This window comes from Camelus bactrianus, chromosome X (assembly GCF_048773025.1).
Source record: "Camelus bactrianus isolate YW-2024 breed Bactrian camel chromosome X, ASM4877302v1, whole genome shotgun sequence".
Classification (NCBI taxonomy): domain Eukaryota; kingdom Metazoa; phylum Chordata; class Mammalia; order Artiodactyla; family Camelidae; genus Camelus; species Camelus bactrianus.
In genome coordinates this window covers 67,328,659-67,347,703 of record NC_133575.1, presented here as the reverse complement: position 1 = coordinate 67,347,703, position 19,045 = coordinate 67,328,659, and the positions used below count along the sequence as shown (strand labels likewise).

At 34.2% G+C, this 19,045-nt stretch overlaps 1 protein-coding gene across 7 annotated transcripts in view; it reads left to right on the top strand.

Annotated features, from left to right (window-relative positions):
- Window positions 1-19,045, top strand: part of RPS6KA6 (ribosomal protein S6 kinase A6) — a 216,646-nt gene that overhangs the window by 122,101 nt on the left and 75,500 nt on the right. For all 7 annotated transcript variants that reach the window (XM_074358873.1, XM_045512667.2, XM_074358875.1 and 4 more), the window contains one exon: window positions 12,849-12,965. In XM_074358873.1, the coding sequence (XP_074214974.1) occupies window positions 12,849-12,965 (117 nt within the window). The remainder of the gene's footprint in view (window positions 1-12,848; window positions 12,966-19,045) is intronic.

Genomic DNA, 19,045 nt, shown 5'->3' with positions numbered 1-19,045 from the left:
ACCATTGAGTATAATGTTGGCTGTAGGTTTGTCATTAATAGCTTTTATTATGTTGAGATATGTTCCCTCTATACCCACTTTGGTAAGGGTTTTTATCATAAATGGGTGTCAAATTTTATTAAATGCTTTTTCTGTGTCTGTTGAGATGATCATGTGATTTTTGTCCTTTATCTTGTTGATGTGATGTATCATGTTGATTAATTTGCATATGTTGAACCATCCTTGTGTCCCCGGGATGAATACAACTTGATCAAAGTGTATGATCTTTCTTATGTGCTGTGGGATTCTGTTTGCTAATATTTTGTTGAGGATTTTGACATCTATGTTCATCAATGATATTGGCCTGTAGTTTTCTTTTTTGATAGTGTCTTTGTCTAACTTTAGTTTGAGGGTGAAGGTGGCTTCATAGAATGAGTTTGGGAATTTTCCCTCCTCTTCAATTTTTGGAAGGTTTGAGAAGGACTGGTATGAGCTCTTCTTTATATGTTTGATAGAATTCCCCAGTGAAGCCACCTGGTCCTGGACTTTTGTTTGCAGGGAGGTTTTTTGTTGCTGATTCTATTTCACTTCTGGTGGTTGATCTGTCCAAATTATCTATTTCTTCTTGATTCAGTTTTGGTGGACTGTATGTTTCCAGAAACTTGTCCATTTCTCTAAGTTGTCCAATTTATTACCATACAGTTTTTCACAGTATTTTCTGATGATTTTTTTTAAATTTCTGTGGCATTTGTTTAATTTCTTTATTTTCATTTCTTATTTTATTTGTGTCCTCTCTCTTTTCTTATTGGTGATCTTAGCCAGAGGTGTGTCAATTTTGTTTTCTATTTCAGAAAACCAACTCTTGGTTTGATTGATTTTTTCCTATTGTTTTTTTTTTTTAAATCTCTATTTTATTTATTTCCTCCTGGATCCTTATTATTTCTTTTCTTCTGCTGACTTTAGGTTATGCATGTTCTTTTAGGTGATAGGTTTGGTTGTTTATTTGAGATTCTTGTTTTTTGAGGAAGGAGGCCTGTATCGTTATGATCTTCCCTCTTAAGACTGCTTTTGCTGCATCCCATAGATTTTGTGTCATTTTGTTTTCATTGTCATTTCTCTCAAGGTATTTTTTTAATTTCTCCTTTGACTTCATTGTTGACCCATTTTTTTTTAGTAGCATGTTGTTTAGTCTCCTTGATGCCTTTTTTTCTCATTTGTTTTCCTGTGGTTGATTTCTAGTTTCATGCTATTGTGGTCAGAGAAGATGCTTGGAATAATTTCTGTCCTCTTAAATTTGTTGAGGCTTCTTTTGTGCCCACGTGCGTGGTCTATCCTAGAGAATATTCCATGAGCACTTGAAAAGAATGTATATTCTTTTGGGGGCATCCCAAAAATGTAAAGTCCTAAAAATATCCTAAAAATATCAACCAAGTCCAACTGTTTTATTGTGTCATTTAGTATCTCTGTTGCTTTATTGATTTTCTGTTTGGAAGACCTGTCCAATGATGTAAGTGGGGTGTTAAAGTCTCCTACTATAATTGTATTCCCATTAATTTCTCCCTTTATGTCTGTTAGTATTTGTTTTATATATTTAGGTGCTCCTGTATTGGGTGCATGTATTTTAACAAGTGTAATATCTTCATCTTATATTGATTCCTTGGTCATTATATAGTGTCTTTCATTATCTCTCTTTATGGCCTTTGTTTTAAGGTCTATTTTGTCTCATATGAGTATTGCTACTCCCACTTTCTTGTCATTTCCATTTGCATGAAATAATCTTTTTCCGTCCTCTCACTTTCAATCTATATATGTCCTTCACTCTAAAGTGGGTCTCTTGTGGGCAGCATATTGTAGGCTTTTGTTTTATTATCCAATCTGTCACTCTGTGTCTTTTGCTTGGAGCATTTAGTCCATTGACATTTATAGTAATTATTGATAGAAGTGTGTTTGTTGACATTTTAAACTTTGTTTTCCAGGTGATTTTGTATTTTTCCTTTGTTCCTTTCTTTTCCTTTTTGTGGTTTGATAATTTTTTTTTGTATTAACTTGGTTTCTTTTTGGTTGTGACTCTATTTTATGTCTTTGATTTGTGGTTACCCTGTTTTTCAAATAAGTTAACCCCTTATTATATCTGTTTCCTTTAGACTGATAGTTATGTAGGCTCAAACACATCCTAAAAAGAATGAAGAAATGAGAATAAGAGAGAGGGAAAAAATCTGTATTTTCTTGCTCTCCTCTCCTACCTTTAATAATTTTGATGTCCTCTTTTACATCGTCACGTTTAATCTGTTCAACTCATTGTAGTTATTGCATTTGCAGTTATGTTTTTTCTTCATTTCTTTAACATCCTGCTTCTTTTCTATTTAGTGTAGACTTTTTCAATATTTCTTTTAGCATAGGTTTAGTATTGCTGAATTCTTCTAGTTTTTGCTTGTCTGTGAAATTCTTTATGTCTCCTTCTATTCTAAAGGATAATCTTGATGGATAGTGTATCCTATGTTGCATCTTTTTCCCATTCAGAACTTTGAATATATCTTGCCACTCCCATCTGACCTGAAGTGTTTGTGTTGAGAAATCAGCTGAAAGCCTAATGTGGGTTCCCTTGTAACTAACTCTTTGTTTTTCTTTTACTGCCTTTAGAATAATTTCTTTATCTTTAACGTTGGCCGTCTTAATTATAATATGTCTTGATGTAGGTCTGTTTGGTATTTTCTTGTTTGGGACCCTCTGTGCCTCCTGTACTTGGATATCTGTTTCCTTCTTTAGGTTAGGAAAGTTTTCAGTCATAATTTCTTCAAATACCTTTTCAATTTCCTTTTCTCTTTCTTCTTCTTCTGGGACCCATATTATGCATAGTTTAGCACATTTATATTATCCCATAGGTCCCTTATGCTGCTTTCATTGGTTTTTATTTGCTTTTCTGTCTGCTGTTGTGATTGGGTGACTTCTGTTTTCCTAGTCACTTATTCATTCCTCTGCATTATCTAGTCTGCTTTTGACTGCCTTTATCTTGGCTCTTCTCTCAGCCACTGAGTTTTCTGTTTTTAAGTGGCTCCTCTTTATAGTTTCAATTTTCTTTTTATAGTTTTCTGTCTCTATTCATAGTCTCTCTTATTTCCTTCAGTGCTTTTATTACCCCCTTTGAAGTCATGATCTAGTAGTCTGTCAAGGTGTATTTTGTTCATTTTTTCAAGGGGTTTCTCCTGTTCTTTTAATTGGGAGTGGTTCCTTTGCTTCTTCATTTTACTTATATTCCTTTGGCTCTATGGATTTAGGAGTATCAGTTATCTACTATGTTCTTAAAGGGCTGTTTTTCTTGTTTGTTTTTATTTAAAGTGGGAGCATTCCTGTGTAGACTGTGTGTGTCTGATAGTTTTGTTGCAAGGCTGTTCTTAGTATGGATGGTTGCCGCATCTTTCTTCCATGTGTATTGACTCTTATCCCTTTGATGGGAGGTGTAGTTGGTGTTTTTGTGATCAGAGCCTGCCTTGATTGTTGTTGTTGAGCAAGGCCTCCTTTTTGGTTCTGTTGTCACAGCCTTGACATGGGCTGGTTCTGTTCCCCTGTTGCTGGAATAGAGGCTTCTAGTCCCATTTGTGAGCTGCAGTGTATGGTAGGAAGGATTGGAGGGCTTCAGCTGGGAAGAAGAGTTGCTGAGTATACCTCCGCAGGAGATATCCACTGGGAAGTCCCTTGTTGGTGTTGTCTGTCACTTGTTATGTGGGCTTACAGGGTACTCTTTGTTGAACTGCCTTTGTCCCCACCTTAGCTTGCAGAAATGTAAGCCACCTGCTCTTGTGTTCCTCAGTTTCTAGGATGCCAAGACCACCAGCACAGATTTGCCAATATCAGGGTCTAAGATTTGCCATAGGGAGCTTACACCTGAATCCATGGTGTGCCAAAGGGTCAGTGCAGACCCCAGCCCCACCTCTGCATACAGTACAGTATGCTGGCCTTTTGTAAATACCCCTACTGGGCTTGCCGTGCACCAGAACTCCACTCACTGCCTGTTCATCAGAGAGACTTAGGTTCACAATGGCACCAGAGGAGCAAATTCACCCTCTCTGCCTGGGGCTTTAAACAAATCTCAGTCCCACCTATGAAGTTGCTGTGCCCCTGGGTATGGATTCAGCTTTCAGCCCTACCTCTGTGCAGCAGTGATGGCTATGACCCAGCCCCACTTTTCTTCTCTGGAGAACAAACACACCAACAATGGGAGCCCAGAGGAGGCAGTGACTGTGGGGAAGCTGTGTTGCACACCCATCCTCCCCACACACCATCAGTGGTGCTTTTTTATGGGGGTCCCAGCCTGTTCTGTTTTGCACACACCCCCAGGGAGCACTCACATTTCCCTCCCATCCCTTGAGGCTGCCTTGTGCCATGGGCCCCAGCCCTCTCCCTGGGCTTGTCATTGACCTCCAGCAGCCAGTCCTGGCTTGTCCCTGCTGCTTCATGTCTAGGGCTGAGGATCTCAGGGACCTGCTGTGCCAATTTCTCTTAGTTCTGTCTCCCAAGTGGCTGCCACTTTCTCCTCTGAGCCTCAGAAGCTCGACTTCTGTCCCCACTGACCTCCTGGCTAGAGAGGGGGCATCCCAGCATGAGGGTGCCTTTTTTCCTTTGCTGCTCCTTCCCCACAGGACTGGTCCCTCACTGATTTTCTTTTTCTTTTCCTTTTCCTTTTCCTTTTTTTCCTTTTCCTTTTCCTTCATTTTGTGAGAATCCTCCAGTATTTCAAAATGAGAGACACTCTGCTGGAGTTCAGTAGGTGTTCTGTGAGATTCAGTGGGTTTGTAGATGTAATTCTTGGTGTATTTGTAGGAGAGGGCAAGCTGTGAATTTCTCTACTCTGCCATCTTGGCACCTGCTCCCCCCCAACCTAGAAATTCTTATACAGAAATTTGTCTTACAAAAAAAAATTATCAGGTTAAAATTTACATGTCATGAAATTCAACTATTTTAAGTGTAATGGATGAAATTTTTATTGCCAGTATATGAGTAACTAGATTATTTCAATATAGAATCCTCTGAATTAAATAATATTGTCTTCAACTTTAGGGTATTAAGGACATCTAACATGAAAATATTTAACTATAAGGATAACCTGAGGTCATTTAAAATCTGTTTTGCTTTCAAAAAGGATTGCATATAAATTACTTTAGAAATTTCTAAATAGTTTAAAAGACTGCTTAGCTATTATGCCATTCTGTTCAAGGCCAGTAATCCTAGTCTCTCATTTTACAATATCTTATTATACAGAAAAGTGTTCTTAAGGTTTTAGGGAGGATCTTACTAAAGTAAACATCCCCATTAATGTTGCTATTCTGATTGTTATTTCTTTGGATATTTTCATAGAATTAGAGATATTTTAAGGCTAGAAGGAGCCTCAGAGATAGTATTCTGTAATATTTTCACTTTATTGATAAGTCTGCTGAGACCGGGAGAGTTTCTGATTTATAGTAGGCCATAAAACTAACAAGTAGCAGAATCAAGACTTAATGACCCAGTGTGACTTACGTTAGGTCAGCTGTGTATTGTGTAGACTCAGACTAGTAGAAAATAACCTTGGTGTCCTTTTTTCCCCCTGAAACTGGTTCATAAGTGAATTTTTCTCAGATAGGTATGGGCAGAGAGATTTAAATTGGATTTGTGCAAGACTCTTCTTTGAAATGTTCTATGTAAAAATCAGCTGTCTCTGCACATACTGATGATGTAGCAGTAATCTCAGTTCTGATTAACAAGATGAGAGGTAAAATGTCATTTTAGCTTTTGCAATTTACTTAGTATTAATAACTTTTATGTTAATTTTGAGTACAATTAAATTAAACTTGTATCAAAATCATCTAGAGCTTTATTTATACATTATATGGACTAAGGAATAGAAATATTTATGTCGCTAGTTTATAAAAGACAAAAGAGTATTAGAAAATACAAAGGCACTGGGGAAGGGTGTGTTTCAGTGTTAATAAATTAGCATGGAAATACCATGTCCCATACCACAGGAGGAAGAAAAAATGTGTGTGTGTATATATGTATGTGTACATGTGTAGCCAACATAAACACGTAGACATACATGGGATTATTGTCAAATATTTACCTTTCTAATTTTAGTAAAAAGTGAGTCAACAAGTACAGTTTTAATGGAAAGGCTGTAGAGATACACAATGCTAGATGCTAATGTGATTTACATTAGGCAGGCAACTTCAGTGGCTAGAAAGAGGAATCTAACGTTTTGGAGAATAAGGAACCTAGAATCACTTCCAAGGATTTGATTTAATTTATGACCTGAGTTATCTGGACTTAAAACATAATGTACTTTTGCTGTGTGATAGTTCAGGTATTCATCTGTGTCAGTTAAGTGATATGGGTGATATGAAACATTAACTTCATAAATTTATCGTCCCCCTTTTTAATGTTTTCATATATAATATTTTTTTTTTGGTTGTGGTTGTCTATTCCAATGTGGTGCTGACAGCTGTGTGTTTTCTTGTAATTGGCTTTTAAAAAAATAATAATGGTGGATTGTAGAGACTGCTCTGTGATGCACAGATTCTTTAAACGGTGTTCTTTAAATCTGAACTTTAGGTATTGTCTGTGTGGCCTGATGCTGTTTTGTGATTGACTGATTTAGATAACTAATTTACCCCATCTCAATTATTGTATCTTTAGACTTTCATGGTCATTTGATTTCTTTCCTTCAATTAAAACAAGCAATTAAATAAAATGCTTCCCACTTTCTATATATATCTAACATGATTAGCAAAACTGAATTATAATTAATGTAATTTTAATATATCTAGATTTGTTATGAGGAATTATTCCATTTCTCAAGATAGCCTTCACATTTGTTAAGGTTAAGGTTCACATTTGTTAATAGGTCACTGATAAAAGATACCTGTCATTGTATTTCACCACCTAATCCCCTACTCCCAACTGTCCAGATTAGAAAAAAATATGTTGTTCTTCTTTAGTAGATGACTGACATGAGTTAGTTTTATACATTGTCAAAATAAGCATAATTGCCTTATATTTCGTAGCTTATGACCCATTTATATTTACTTCTAAAGTTCGAATGGAATGGTTATTATTCCCTGAAATAAAATACATATTTGAATGCTACCAATGTTTTAGGAATTTCAAAAGAACATTCACTTAGTGATTAGATTTTTGTTGATTTCATTAGTACAAGATCAGCAGTACATTTTGTCTCTCAATTGATATATATTTTTAGTACCCAGAAATGTAAGCCTTACATTTAACGGAAAATGTACATTCAGAAAAAACAAAACTGATTTCCTGTTATTTTTAAGCCCTAAGTTTCTAATTTTAGAAACCATTCTTGACATGTATCTCTCATAAGAAACCTTTAAAAAATACTCTTTTACAAGTACATTTTATTTAAGTTTATTTGTAGCCATAAGTAGGGAGTATTTTAAATTGGAAGGCCTACTTCCTATATGGTGGATTTTTCCTTCCTCTATCTCTTTCCATTTTGATGCACATTTAGCCTTGCTGTGCTTCAGTATTTTTCTTTCCTTTCAAAGTTGGTGCTTGCGTCTGCTTTTTATTCATTTATCCTTTTTTAAGGAAAAAAATTGGAACCCTTGCACTACAGATGACGTGAAACTCTAAGGTAAACAATTATTGTTCAACTAAATATTGATGGACAGCCACTATAAAGTGGAATTATATGCTGCACCATGAGGGATGCAAAGATTAATAGTCTAAATAAGTTTAATAACTTTAATTTTATAGATGTTTTGTGGTTTTCAAAATTCTCAGTTGACTCTTCTCTAGTAAGAATAAACCAACCCAAGTGGAAACTAGTTTGCCACCCTCTTTGTTTTTCAGTCATCAGTACAAAATGATATAATTTTGCAAACCTAAGTATTCTGCAATTACTTTCCAATGTGTGCATCATTTGATGTGTTTTGACGTTTACATTGTTTTTACTGTTAGCCTTCTTTCAAATTATGCTGATGACTGGCATTGTTTTCAGTGACCCTAAATTCATTACATGAGAAGGGTGCACAAAGATACTTTTCCAGATCTCTGCATGTATGTTTTAATAAATCTGTAGTTTAAATGCTTCTTGGGGATTTCAGTGTGATCAAACTGGCTTATCTACCCACAAATAAAGCAAATGTTTGAACAGATGGATATTGCATTATTACATAAAAAACAAAAATTTAGGCTTTTAAAAAATCCCTCTTTTTTTGTTTTTATGTGTTTTGGGGAGGTATCTACGCTTAGTTCCACAGTCTTATGAAATTATTATAATAGAGTTATATAGTATGGATTCCTAATAGATTGTCATCAACTCTTTCTTCATCTGTTAAAGAGATGATTTCTTCCTCCTAATCAAATCAGTTGTCAAAAAATGGAGCAGTAGTGTATTTGGTAGTTCGTTTTGTACTTAATCAGTATGTTTTTCCAGTGTTAAAGCATTGTTAGCTCCCTGAATTAAAAAGATGATCACAGATTGTAGAGGTTAGAGCATATTATTTTGGTTTTGGTTGAGTCTTCATAGGTTTTCTATTTATCAGCAATTGCTTTGAAGTTCCAAAAATAGCTCATAATCATCCTTGCCTCAGATTTGTCATTTGATGTTGGAAAGAACAGTGGTCCCTATTTCAGAGTTATTAAATCTTCATTTTACAGTAGCAACTTTTTTTTTTACACAGATCAGCTATAATTAGGTACTGTGTATAATTTTGCTAGGGCTATTATAACTAAGTACCACTAAGGTGACTTAAACAACAAATTTATTTTGTCACAATTCTAGAGGCTAGAATTGTGATCAAGTTGTTGGCAGGGTTGGTTTCTTCTGAGGCCTCTCTGCTTGTCTTGTAGATGGCTGTTTTCTCCCTGTGCCTTCACATGGTTTTCCCTCTGTATGTGTCTGTGCACTCATCTTTTCTTCTTATAAGAACACCAGTCATATTGGATTAGAGCCCACCCTATTGACCTAATTTTACCTTAGTTACTTCTTTTAAAGGCCCTATCTTCAAAGACAGTCACATTCTGAGGTACTAGGAGTTAGGACTTCAGCATATGAATTTGAGGGGACATGTTTCAGCCCATAATACATTGTACACCTTTTTGTTTTATTAAATGACATGGTATTTCTGACATTTGCTATCCTCAAGTCCACATTTTATCTCTGTATCCCCAGTGTGTAGCATAGTGCCTGATACATAGCATGTACTTCATGAATGTTGTTGATTTTTTGAGTGAGTGAATAAGGAGAAAAGAGTGTATTATGAGAAGATAAGGTGATACATCACAACTTTATTATACCAAGATAGGAAAATTTTTTGGAAGATGATTGACTCTTAAAAAATAAATGGATCACTGAGAAGTACATTACTACCTTGTTTTGAGCTAGATTGCAGCCATTCTCAAGCTTTTGGAATGGTGCAGAACCAGAAGAAAGTGAGGTGAGGGAAGGAAGGAAGGTTGCAGGTGAGAAAAAAAGGAACATTTTAATAGTAAGCATCAATTAGTGTAGCCTTGGGGAAGCTGAAAAATGTCAGGCAATAGATAAGAATGGGATAAGGAGCAGATGAAATAAGAAAGACCAATATTGGAAGTGATGGTACAGGAGGGTGTCAGATAATTTGATGGTACAAAAGAGGTGGTAGCATACAAATACTAAAACACTTCTGTAATAAGTAGCTATTTGTGTGTGTATGTGTGTATATATTTGTGTACATATCTATCTATGTAACTATATCTATTTACTTTAGAAGCACCTAAACAGTGTTTTCTAATTCTGACCACGTATTAGAATCATCTGGGGACATTTAAAACAATACAAATGCCTGAGCCGCATCCTAGTTCTAATGAACCATAATCTCTGAGAGTGGGACCCAAACATATGTACTAAATATTTATTCTATAAGTGATTTTTATTTGAAACTGGGGTATTATAAACTACTGTCTACTTAAAGGCAAACTAGCCATGATTCAGTAATATAATACATACAGTTGTTTGCCTAGGAATATATGTCTATAAAAGGAAGATGGCCAATCAGTAAGTTAATATCAGCATTTTTTAAAGTACAGATTCTGGGGTTATTATGCTCTTCATTTGTGTTGAGTAAAACACATTGTAATAAAAATACTGATCCTGACTAAATCTGATCTGGAAAAATATTTATATCCCTCATACTCTAAGGAAAAAAAGGCTTATATTATTAAATATAGGTATATTGTCATCACAAAGTCACTTCTATTCAAAATTGACGTAATTCCATTATCAGGAATGAATCTCCTGTGTCCCTATTTCCTTTATATATTAAAAATAAATTCTGCGTACGTATTTTTCTGCTTTTAGAAGGTATTTAAAAATAATTTTGAGGTTTCTTATTGATTAATTTTACCTTTAAAAATCTTTCTTTTTATACTCAGTATCACTAACTATTAGAGACATGCAAATCAAAATTACAGTGAGGTATCACCTAACACCTGTCAGAATGGCCATCATTAGAAAGACTACAAATAATAAATGTTGGAGAGGGTGTGGAGAAGGAGGAACCCTCCTACAGTGTTGATGGGAATGTAAATTTGTGCATCCACTATGAAGGACAGTATGGAGGTTCCTTAAAAAACTAAAAATAGACTTACCATCAATCCCACTCCTGGGCATATATCCAGAAAACTATAATTCAGAAAGACACATGCAGCCCAGTGTTCACAGTAGCACTATTTATAATAGCTAATACATGGAAACAGCCTAACTGTCCATCGACAGATGAATGGATAAAGAAGATGTGGTATGTGTAAGACACACACACTCCCACACACACAATGGAATATTACTCAGCCATAAAAAGAATGAAATAATGCCATTTGCAGCAACATGGATGGACCTAGAGATTACTATATTAAGTGAAGTAAGACAGAGAAAGACAAATGCCATATGATGTTGCTTTTATGTGGAATCTTAAAAAAAAGATACAAATTTTATTTACAAACCAGAAATAGACTCATAGACATAGAAAACAAACTGTGGTTACCAGGGGAAAAAGGGGGAGGGGAAGGATGGATTAGGAGTTTGGGATTAATGGATACACATTACTGTATGTAGACTAGATAAACAACAGGGACTTAATGTATAGCACAGGGAACTATATTCAATTTCTTGTAATGCACTGTAATGGAAAAGAATCTAAAAAATATATGTATATATATGTATAATTGAATTGCTTTGTTGTACACATGAAACTAACATTCTAAATTGACTATACTTTAATAAAAAATAAAAATTAAAAATCTATCTTTTTAAAAGTAAGTTTTTCTTCATTTCCTTTTAATGAAATTGTTTGGTTTTTTTGGCTGTCTGCTCCCATAAGATCAAACAAGTATTGTGCTAATCATTAGGAATGCAGAGGTGAATGTGATATTACCTGGATACAGGAAGCTCACTGTCTAGTGGGAGAGAAAGCCAAGGTAATAAGTTGTTAGGGTACAGTGTAATGATATTCTATGGTAACTATCTACTGGGGGAAGTTGTCATTTCTAATCTATAGCATTTTCATATTGGAAATTTTATAGGATAATGCTGCTGAAAATCAAGACATACTGCATTTTTAAAGGATGGGCATGTGTGGATTTTAATTAAGAAAAAAGGCATTGGACACCCATTTGCATTTGAAGACTTGCTTAGGGTTCAGTGAAACTAAGTAGAATACAGTTGTTTCCTGGCTCTAAACATTTTTTAAAAACTGATGTCATTATGACCCATGTTTATAATGATGATCTTAAACATGGCAGAAACTGAAGTGCCTTCTTAAACATAAAAGTACTGTATTGTGTTCAATATAATATCACAAACTTGGAAAGGACCTTAAAGAACCATGTAACATAATCTGTTTGCCATGTGAGAACACTGAAGTAGAGTGGTTTGTGATTTGGCCGAGGCTGCTTGGCTTATGCATGACAGAGCTAGGAGCAAAACTTAGTCTTTTGACTCTTCTACTAGCATTCTTTCCACTGGAGAAAACTTCCAGTTAGTATGATTTTGTTATCTTCCATGCTTTGAAGATCATTACTACATTCGTAATATGTGGTGTAAAACCAGTTATCCACAATATTAATAATAGTATACAATTTGATGTTGCTTTTGGTGTACATATATTGTATTGCAAAGGTACATACAGATATGCCATACTTTAATTCCAAAACATTGGCTACAAAACAGATGAATTTGCATTTAAAAAGGTACTTGACTTTTTAAGAAAAAGACCCCTTCAAAAGGGGAAACTCACTCTCACAGCTACTTAAAAGACTTGGTGACATACTATTTTGATATAATAGGAAACGTTCACAGACATACTTTTTTTTTTCCAGACATACTTTCGGAAGTTATTCTTCATTTCTGATTGATTAGTGGTTCCGAATACCTAAAACTAAAATTCCTCTGCCAGATATCCCTCTTGAGAGAGTGAATATCTGACTGCCTATGTAACATGGAAGTTATTTTAGCTGCCATGAAGTCAAGCTTACTTGGGACCATGCTCTTGTCCATTTTTGGTCATAGTCATCATTGATTAATCAGTTAATTAATGGGTGAATTGATTGAGAACATTCTTGCTATCCAGACCAGAATTTATATGATATATTGGAAAGCTCCCATGGTATAGATTTTATATGTTCTGTTTACATAAAATTATATAATAGGGGTGATGGTGGTAGTGTATCTCTATGTGTTAGAAGACTGGGGAAATGGGGATACTAGTAGCCTGAAAAACTCTTAAGCTAATATTGAAGGAGTTAGGTATTAAATTATCTCTGATGTGATTTCTAAATGGAGCTAATCATAAGATGTTACAACTATATTTTACCGTTGCTTGGATTTCTTTTTACAGGATGAAGGAGTTGTTAAAGAAATCCCTATTACTCATCATGTTAAGGAAGGGTATGAGAAAGCAGATCCTGCGCAATTTGAATTGCTCAAAGTTCTTGGTCAGGGATCCTTTGGAAAGGTAATGAATGCTTTTTACCACATTTGTTTTTCTTCTAAACATTCAGCAAAAGTGTACACATAGGTAGAAATCTGATAAATGTGCCATTTCTAAACTTGTCAAAGGTTACACACGGAGGCAGCTCTAATTTTACTCCTTTTTATTTCTGTTGTACTTTTAACCCCATTTCTTTATACTTCTCAATAATAATATTTTCTAATCCCCTGGGATCACTGATTTCCCTAGGACAAAATATAGCTTGCTATTAATTAGCTGCCTAAATCAACATAGTTTGAGTTTTGTGAAGATGGTCTTTTCTCTGTTCACATGCTAGAATGATCTCAGCTTGCACTCTCTTGGTGATTTCATCTATATTCCTTAGCTCTATCACAGAATTCACAATGTACATATTAATTCATGTATGAATACATGGATTAATCTATCATCTGTTAAAGCAAGTATGTGTATAAAGTACAACAATGGTAAGTACTGGGTGATACATGGATTATGTGAAACTCCTGCCTTCAAAGGGCTTAAATTTCAAGAGAGAAAGCAAAATTCAGGAAGATAAACTGACATTCATTATTAAAATGGTTTATTAAGTGCTTAATGGCATATGATTCTTGGAAAAGAAGTATGTAGGTCGGGTTCCTGACTTTTGTACCCCAACATTTGAAACATTAAATATATTGCATATACACATTAAGTAACAGCCTATAGGAAACAGCAATAACAGCAATTTAAGGGGAGGAAGATAATGAGAAAATTATAGGGTGGCTGAGATTAATTTCAAAGTGAAAGGTAAGGCAGTTGAGGATTGCTTATTTATTATGCTCTGAAACATTTTAAAAGAAAGACATTTAGGGGTGGGAGGGTATAGCTCAGTGGTAGAGTGAGTGCTTAGAATGCACAAAGTCCTGGGTTCAATCCCCAGTAACTCTATTAAAAAAAAATAAACCTAATTACCTCCTTCCCCCCGAAAAACACCATTTAAAAGAAAGACATTTATTGAACACCTGGTGTGTGCTTAACAGTTTAAAAGCAGCATAGGTGAATATAAAATAGGCATTAATTGTTTAAAAGTAATCTTGTATGTGTGTGGTATAGAATACAATGTAAAATATAGAGACACATTTTCAGGATACTACAAAGACAACCTAAGATGGATTATGGTTTAGTAGTGAATTGGTACAGGTGGTATATGAAGACAAGCAGACAGGACTTGAATAGTTGTGCTGGGGAGAGTAAAACTAGAAGGAGCTTTTAATAGATTGTGTGTCTATGTTGGGGGAGGAGGTATATTTATAGAACTGGCCTATAGAGTAGGCATGTACATTCTACACACCTTTATTTTTAAAAGTTACTAGAAGTACAATAGTCTTTTAAATATTTTAAATTATATTTTTATGATGTTAATTTTAGAACAGTAATGAAGTTCTTTTATATCCCAGTATATAAATGCTTAAATATCGACTTAAATAGAAATCTCACCAGGTAAACATTTCAAGCCTAAAAGTATTTGTTTTGCCATTTGATATGTATATTTATTCATATGTGTATATATTTATATCTAGTTTTGTTCCAGAAAGGATTTAAGACTTTCATAGATGAATACTAAATAAAATTAAAAGTAAGTGGGAAGATTCTGGAAGCAGAAAAATTAGAGCAGGAAAGATTAGATGAAGCCAGGAATACACTCTGTTGTTAACAAGTACATGATATGAAGACCTAGAAGTAGGACCAAAGTGAAGACAAATTTTTGACAGACATTATAAAGAAGCTGATGTATTTAATTGTATGATTATTGACAGTATCTTTTAAGGAACAGAGCAAATAGACCAGAGAAATTTTTCTCATGGGGCTTCGTAAAGAGAATACAGTATAACATAATGAAGTGTCTTCAATAACATCTTGACATTAAATATAGCAACATGCTGACAAGTTGTCAATGCAGTCCTTAAAAAAATTCAGGGAACACTCAGCTTTGTGCAGGAACTTTGGTTTAACAAGGATATCATAGAAACCTTTTTAAAATTCCTAATACTGAAATACAGAATAGTGATCTTTGTGCAGTTCATTAACCAAAGAAATATTAAGGAGGTGGCTTATTTTTATTTTCTTCCTAGGATGTGAACATACTTGCTTGTCAGTATTACATCATTTGCGTAGGCATTGTGTGGGTGGGACTTGTTATATGCTGAACCTATTCAGGAATTTGGCCAAGGCAGTGAATCAGATAAGTGCAGGAGCAATTCCAAGAAACTTTGGGCTGCAGTCTTATTTATAAGTTTTTCTGTAAAAGTTCCATTGTTAAAATGCAATAAATGGAATTTAGCCTACATTAAGCTTTGTGATATTAAATATCTTTAGTGTATTTAATAGGGGAAAAAACCCTACTAGAGTCAGTTGTAAAATTGTACTTTAAAGAAGCATGCATTATCATCATAAAAGATGATATGTAAAAGAAAATCTGTACTAAGTACACCGAGTATAATGCTATTAATGATCATTAATGTGTGGATTGAAATGTAGTATACCAGACAACTTACATTAATTATTTTAAAACAATCAAATAAAACATATGAAAACATGTTTGCAGTTATCAGACTACTCTTAAATTTCACATGTCAAGGCTTATTTACACAAAGCATACATTTCAACATTCATGGATCATAACTTTTTTTTTGCTTTTGTGATAATAAAGCCTTTAACTATAAGACTTAAAAGTGAAGTTTTGAACATTTTGAACCCTTGCCCTCTTAAGTAATTGTTTAATTATCAGAGAGAGTTTTAAAAATGTATGTTTGCACTTAAAGTTCCTTGCAGTTGGTCCTTTCTCTTCAGTCACCGTTAAAGCTATGTAGTTTTTCAGTTTACCTCAACAGACACTTCTTAATGGAAAATATAAAAGTACATATGACAGAGAGAAAAGTATATTGGAGTAACTCACTCACTTACTTATTTCTCTTCTGGACAGTTTTTGAGAATTGAACTAGGATGACTGAAAAGAAACCTCTCTGATCAGGATAGATATGTTTTCAGACACAGTAGTTTGAATTTAATGCAACTTTCTTCTGTAGTTGATCATGGGACGAGAGCAGAGTGAGATGTTGTTTTCTTATGCTAGGAAATTTCACCCATTAGACCTGAAAAGAACAAATCAGGTGATGAACAAATAAACAATTATTTCTCTAGGCTGTGAATGATGGCTTCTATTAGATGCCATATTGAGCTACTAGTGAGTGTTTTATGAGCTAGGGGAAAAGTGGCTGCTTTGTGTGTCTTTCTGAAAGCCTAGACTATCTTTTTCTTTCTTCCTTAATTGCCACTTTTTACCCTCTGTACTCCATTCTTTTCAACTCAACCAAGGGCTGTGCTCTAGTTCTCAAAGTGTGGTCTTATTATCCCTGGGCAGCCACAAGACACTTTCAGGGGGTCCTCAAGGTCAAGACTATTTTATAATCATACTAAGATATTATTTGTAAAACTTTTGACACTTTGGCACAATCAAGGAAGTGATTTTAACCTTATCAGTAATCATATTCTTCACTGTCACATGCTCACAGTTTTAAAAAAATGCAAGTTTTACTTAAGAATGTCCTTGATGAGGTATTAAGTGATTAAATTTATCAAATATCAACCCTTGAGTACACTTTTTAAAAATATTGTGTGATGAAATGAGACATACACATAAAGTATTTTAGCTGTATACCCGAGGAAGATGGTTGTCTCAAGACAGAGCACGTGTGCAGTTTTTTGAGCTGTGAGCTAAACTAGCCACTTTTTTCATGGAACACCATTTTTACTTGAAAGAATGGTTGACAAACTATGGTTAATTAAACTTGAGTATTTGGTAGATGTCTTAAAAATGAATGGAGTGAACCTATTATTTTGTGGAAAACAACTGACAATACTTTTGTCAATATAAAATTTGAGCTTTGAAGCAAAACATCAGGATTTTGGAAAGTTTTTATTTGTCACTGTGTGTTTAACATCTTCTCAGTACTCCAAAGACTTTCCTGATGAGATTGCTGCTGTCAGGGTTTGGAAGAGCTACATAACTCAGTGAACCAATGTTTTTGAGATGACCAATACATGATGTTATCAGACATGAGTACAAAATCCATTCAAAGTATAAGGTAGACCAAGGGATTATTATGTAACAGAATATGGACAGTTAATTGATGTGGTTTCAGAATCTTCATTGCAACTAATCTTTACAAAACTGCCACTTGTCAAATTCTTGTATCGTATCAAAGAATAACCACAATTATAAGAAAAGGCTATTAAAATACTTCCTTTTCCAAATACATATCACCGTGAGGCCTTATTTTCTTATAATTCAAACAAAACAACTTAATTGCAACAAATTGAATGTAGAAGCAGGTATGAAAATTCAATTGTCTTCTATTAAGCCAGATATTAGAGACTTGCAAAAATGTAAATCAGTGTCAATCTTATCATTGATTTTTTTTTGCTTTAAAAATATAGTTATTTTTATAAATGTTTATATTCAGATGTAACAAGTTTATTTTAATGACTCAATATGTAATTATTTTTTCGGTTTTAATTTTTAGTATGATAAATATCAATATATATAACCCACAAAAACAAAAGTACTTTGGAATCTTTGGTAATTTTTAAGATTTGTAAGGTATTCCTGAGACCAAAAGGGTTGAGAATTGCTTTCTTGGAATGGACTGAGAAAGATAGTTTTCCTACCTGTGGTGGAGTCATCACTCATGAAATGATGTGTAACTCCTTTGTTGTCATCATCTTGGTCACATGATATTGATTAGGAAAAAGGTAACTGTTTATCTGCATTTATTTGCCCTTGTCAGTAATATTGAGTGAAAACTTTAAGCCTGGTGCTTAGGGTTAATGCTATCTGCTTAGCTTTAAAGCTTTAATAATATGTGTTATGGCAATTAATTTAGTCTTCTGTTTAAAAAATTGATATAGACTGCTTCTTAAATCAGCTGTACAAATATGTATTAAGTCCACTTGTTGGCCAAGAACTGCAAACTTGAAAAATGCAGATAAGAAAATACGCATCTGGGGTCATGACTTCTTTAGTTTAGTCAGTAGGTTGTATATAACATTTAGAACCCCATGATAAGCCGGTTTGTGTGTGCATCCTAACCCAGGTTGAAATTCTTCTGTGATTAAAAAGCCCGATTTAACACTGTTCGTTTATAAGATACTAATTTTATTTTCTAATGAGTCTATGTTATAAAGGACACTGAGGATAGACTATAGGTGTGTAAAATTTGACACTCTTTACTCAAATGCTTACTGTTTTTATTAGTGAAAAATCATGGATTTTTAGAAATATCCTCTCTTAAGTTTAAATCCACTAAAACTAACTTCATGGAATGAAGCTACCGAAATCTTCTGTTGCAAGATGCACATTTTCTTGGGGTTCTACATTGTTTGGGAAAATCTTGCTGGAATTTAGAGTATATCTTAGACAATAAAGTAGTAACATAGAGTAGTAGTTTTAATTTGTTACCTCTTTCTGTACAGAAGTATTTATGGTGATATGCAAAATTTATGATTTTGTTCAATCCCTGAACTTTTCTTTTCTCCAAAGATAGTTTTATGTTTCAAAAAGCAACCATTTGTTAATATGAGTTCTCTTGATTAGTCTACTCCAAGTGTGGTATGAATTGTTACTGGTTCACAGTAAGATATTCAAAAACTGAGAGTAAGCATTTAGAAACTTTTACAGAAATTTGACAAAGTAATTTTATGTGTAAAATCTCTTAGTATAAAATGCAGTTGTGTTTTATGTGACATTTAAATTTCATTTTTCTAAATAATTAATTTTGGTTATATTTTATAAAACTATGATCTGCAATAGATTTGGAAGAAAGGGAAAAGAAGACTTGTTGGTCTACACAGAAAGTGTGAGAAGTACTACACAAGATGAATGTGAAAACTCTAAACCTGAAATGGTCTTTGAGTTTAGGTCTGATATAAAGGATAGGAGGAGAGATTCCATTAAGTAAATATTCCACACCCCGCCCCCACCTGCCCATTTGGCTGATGTATATTTGAAATAAAGGGTTTTGAGCTCTACCTTAGGAAAGAGGCAAGAC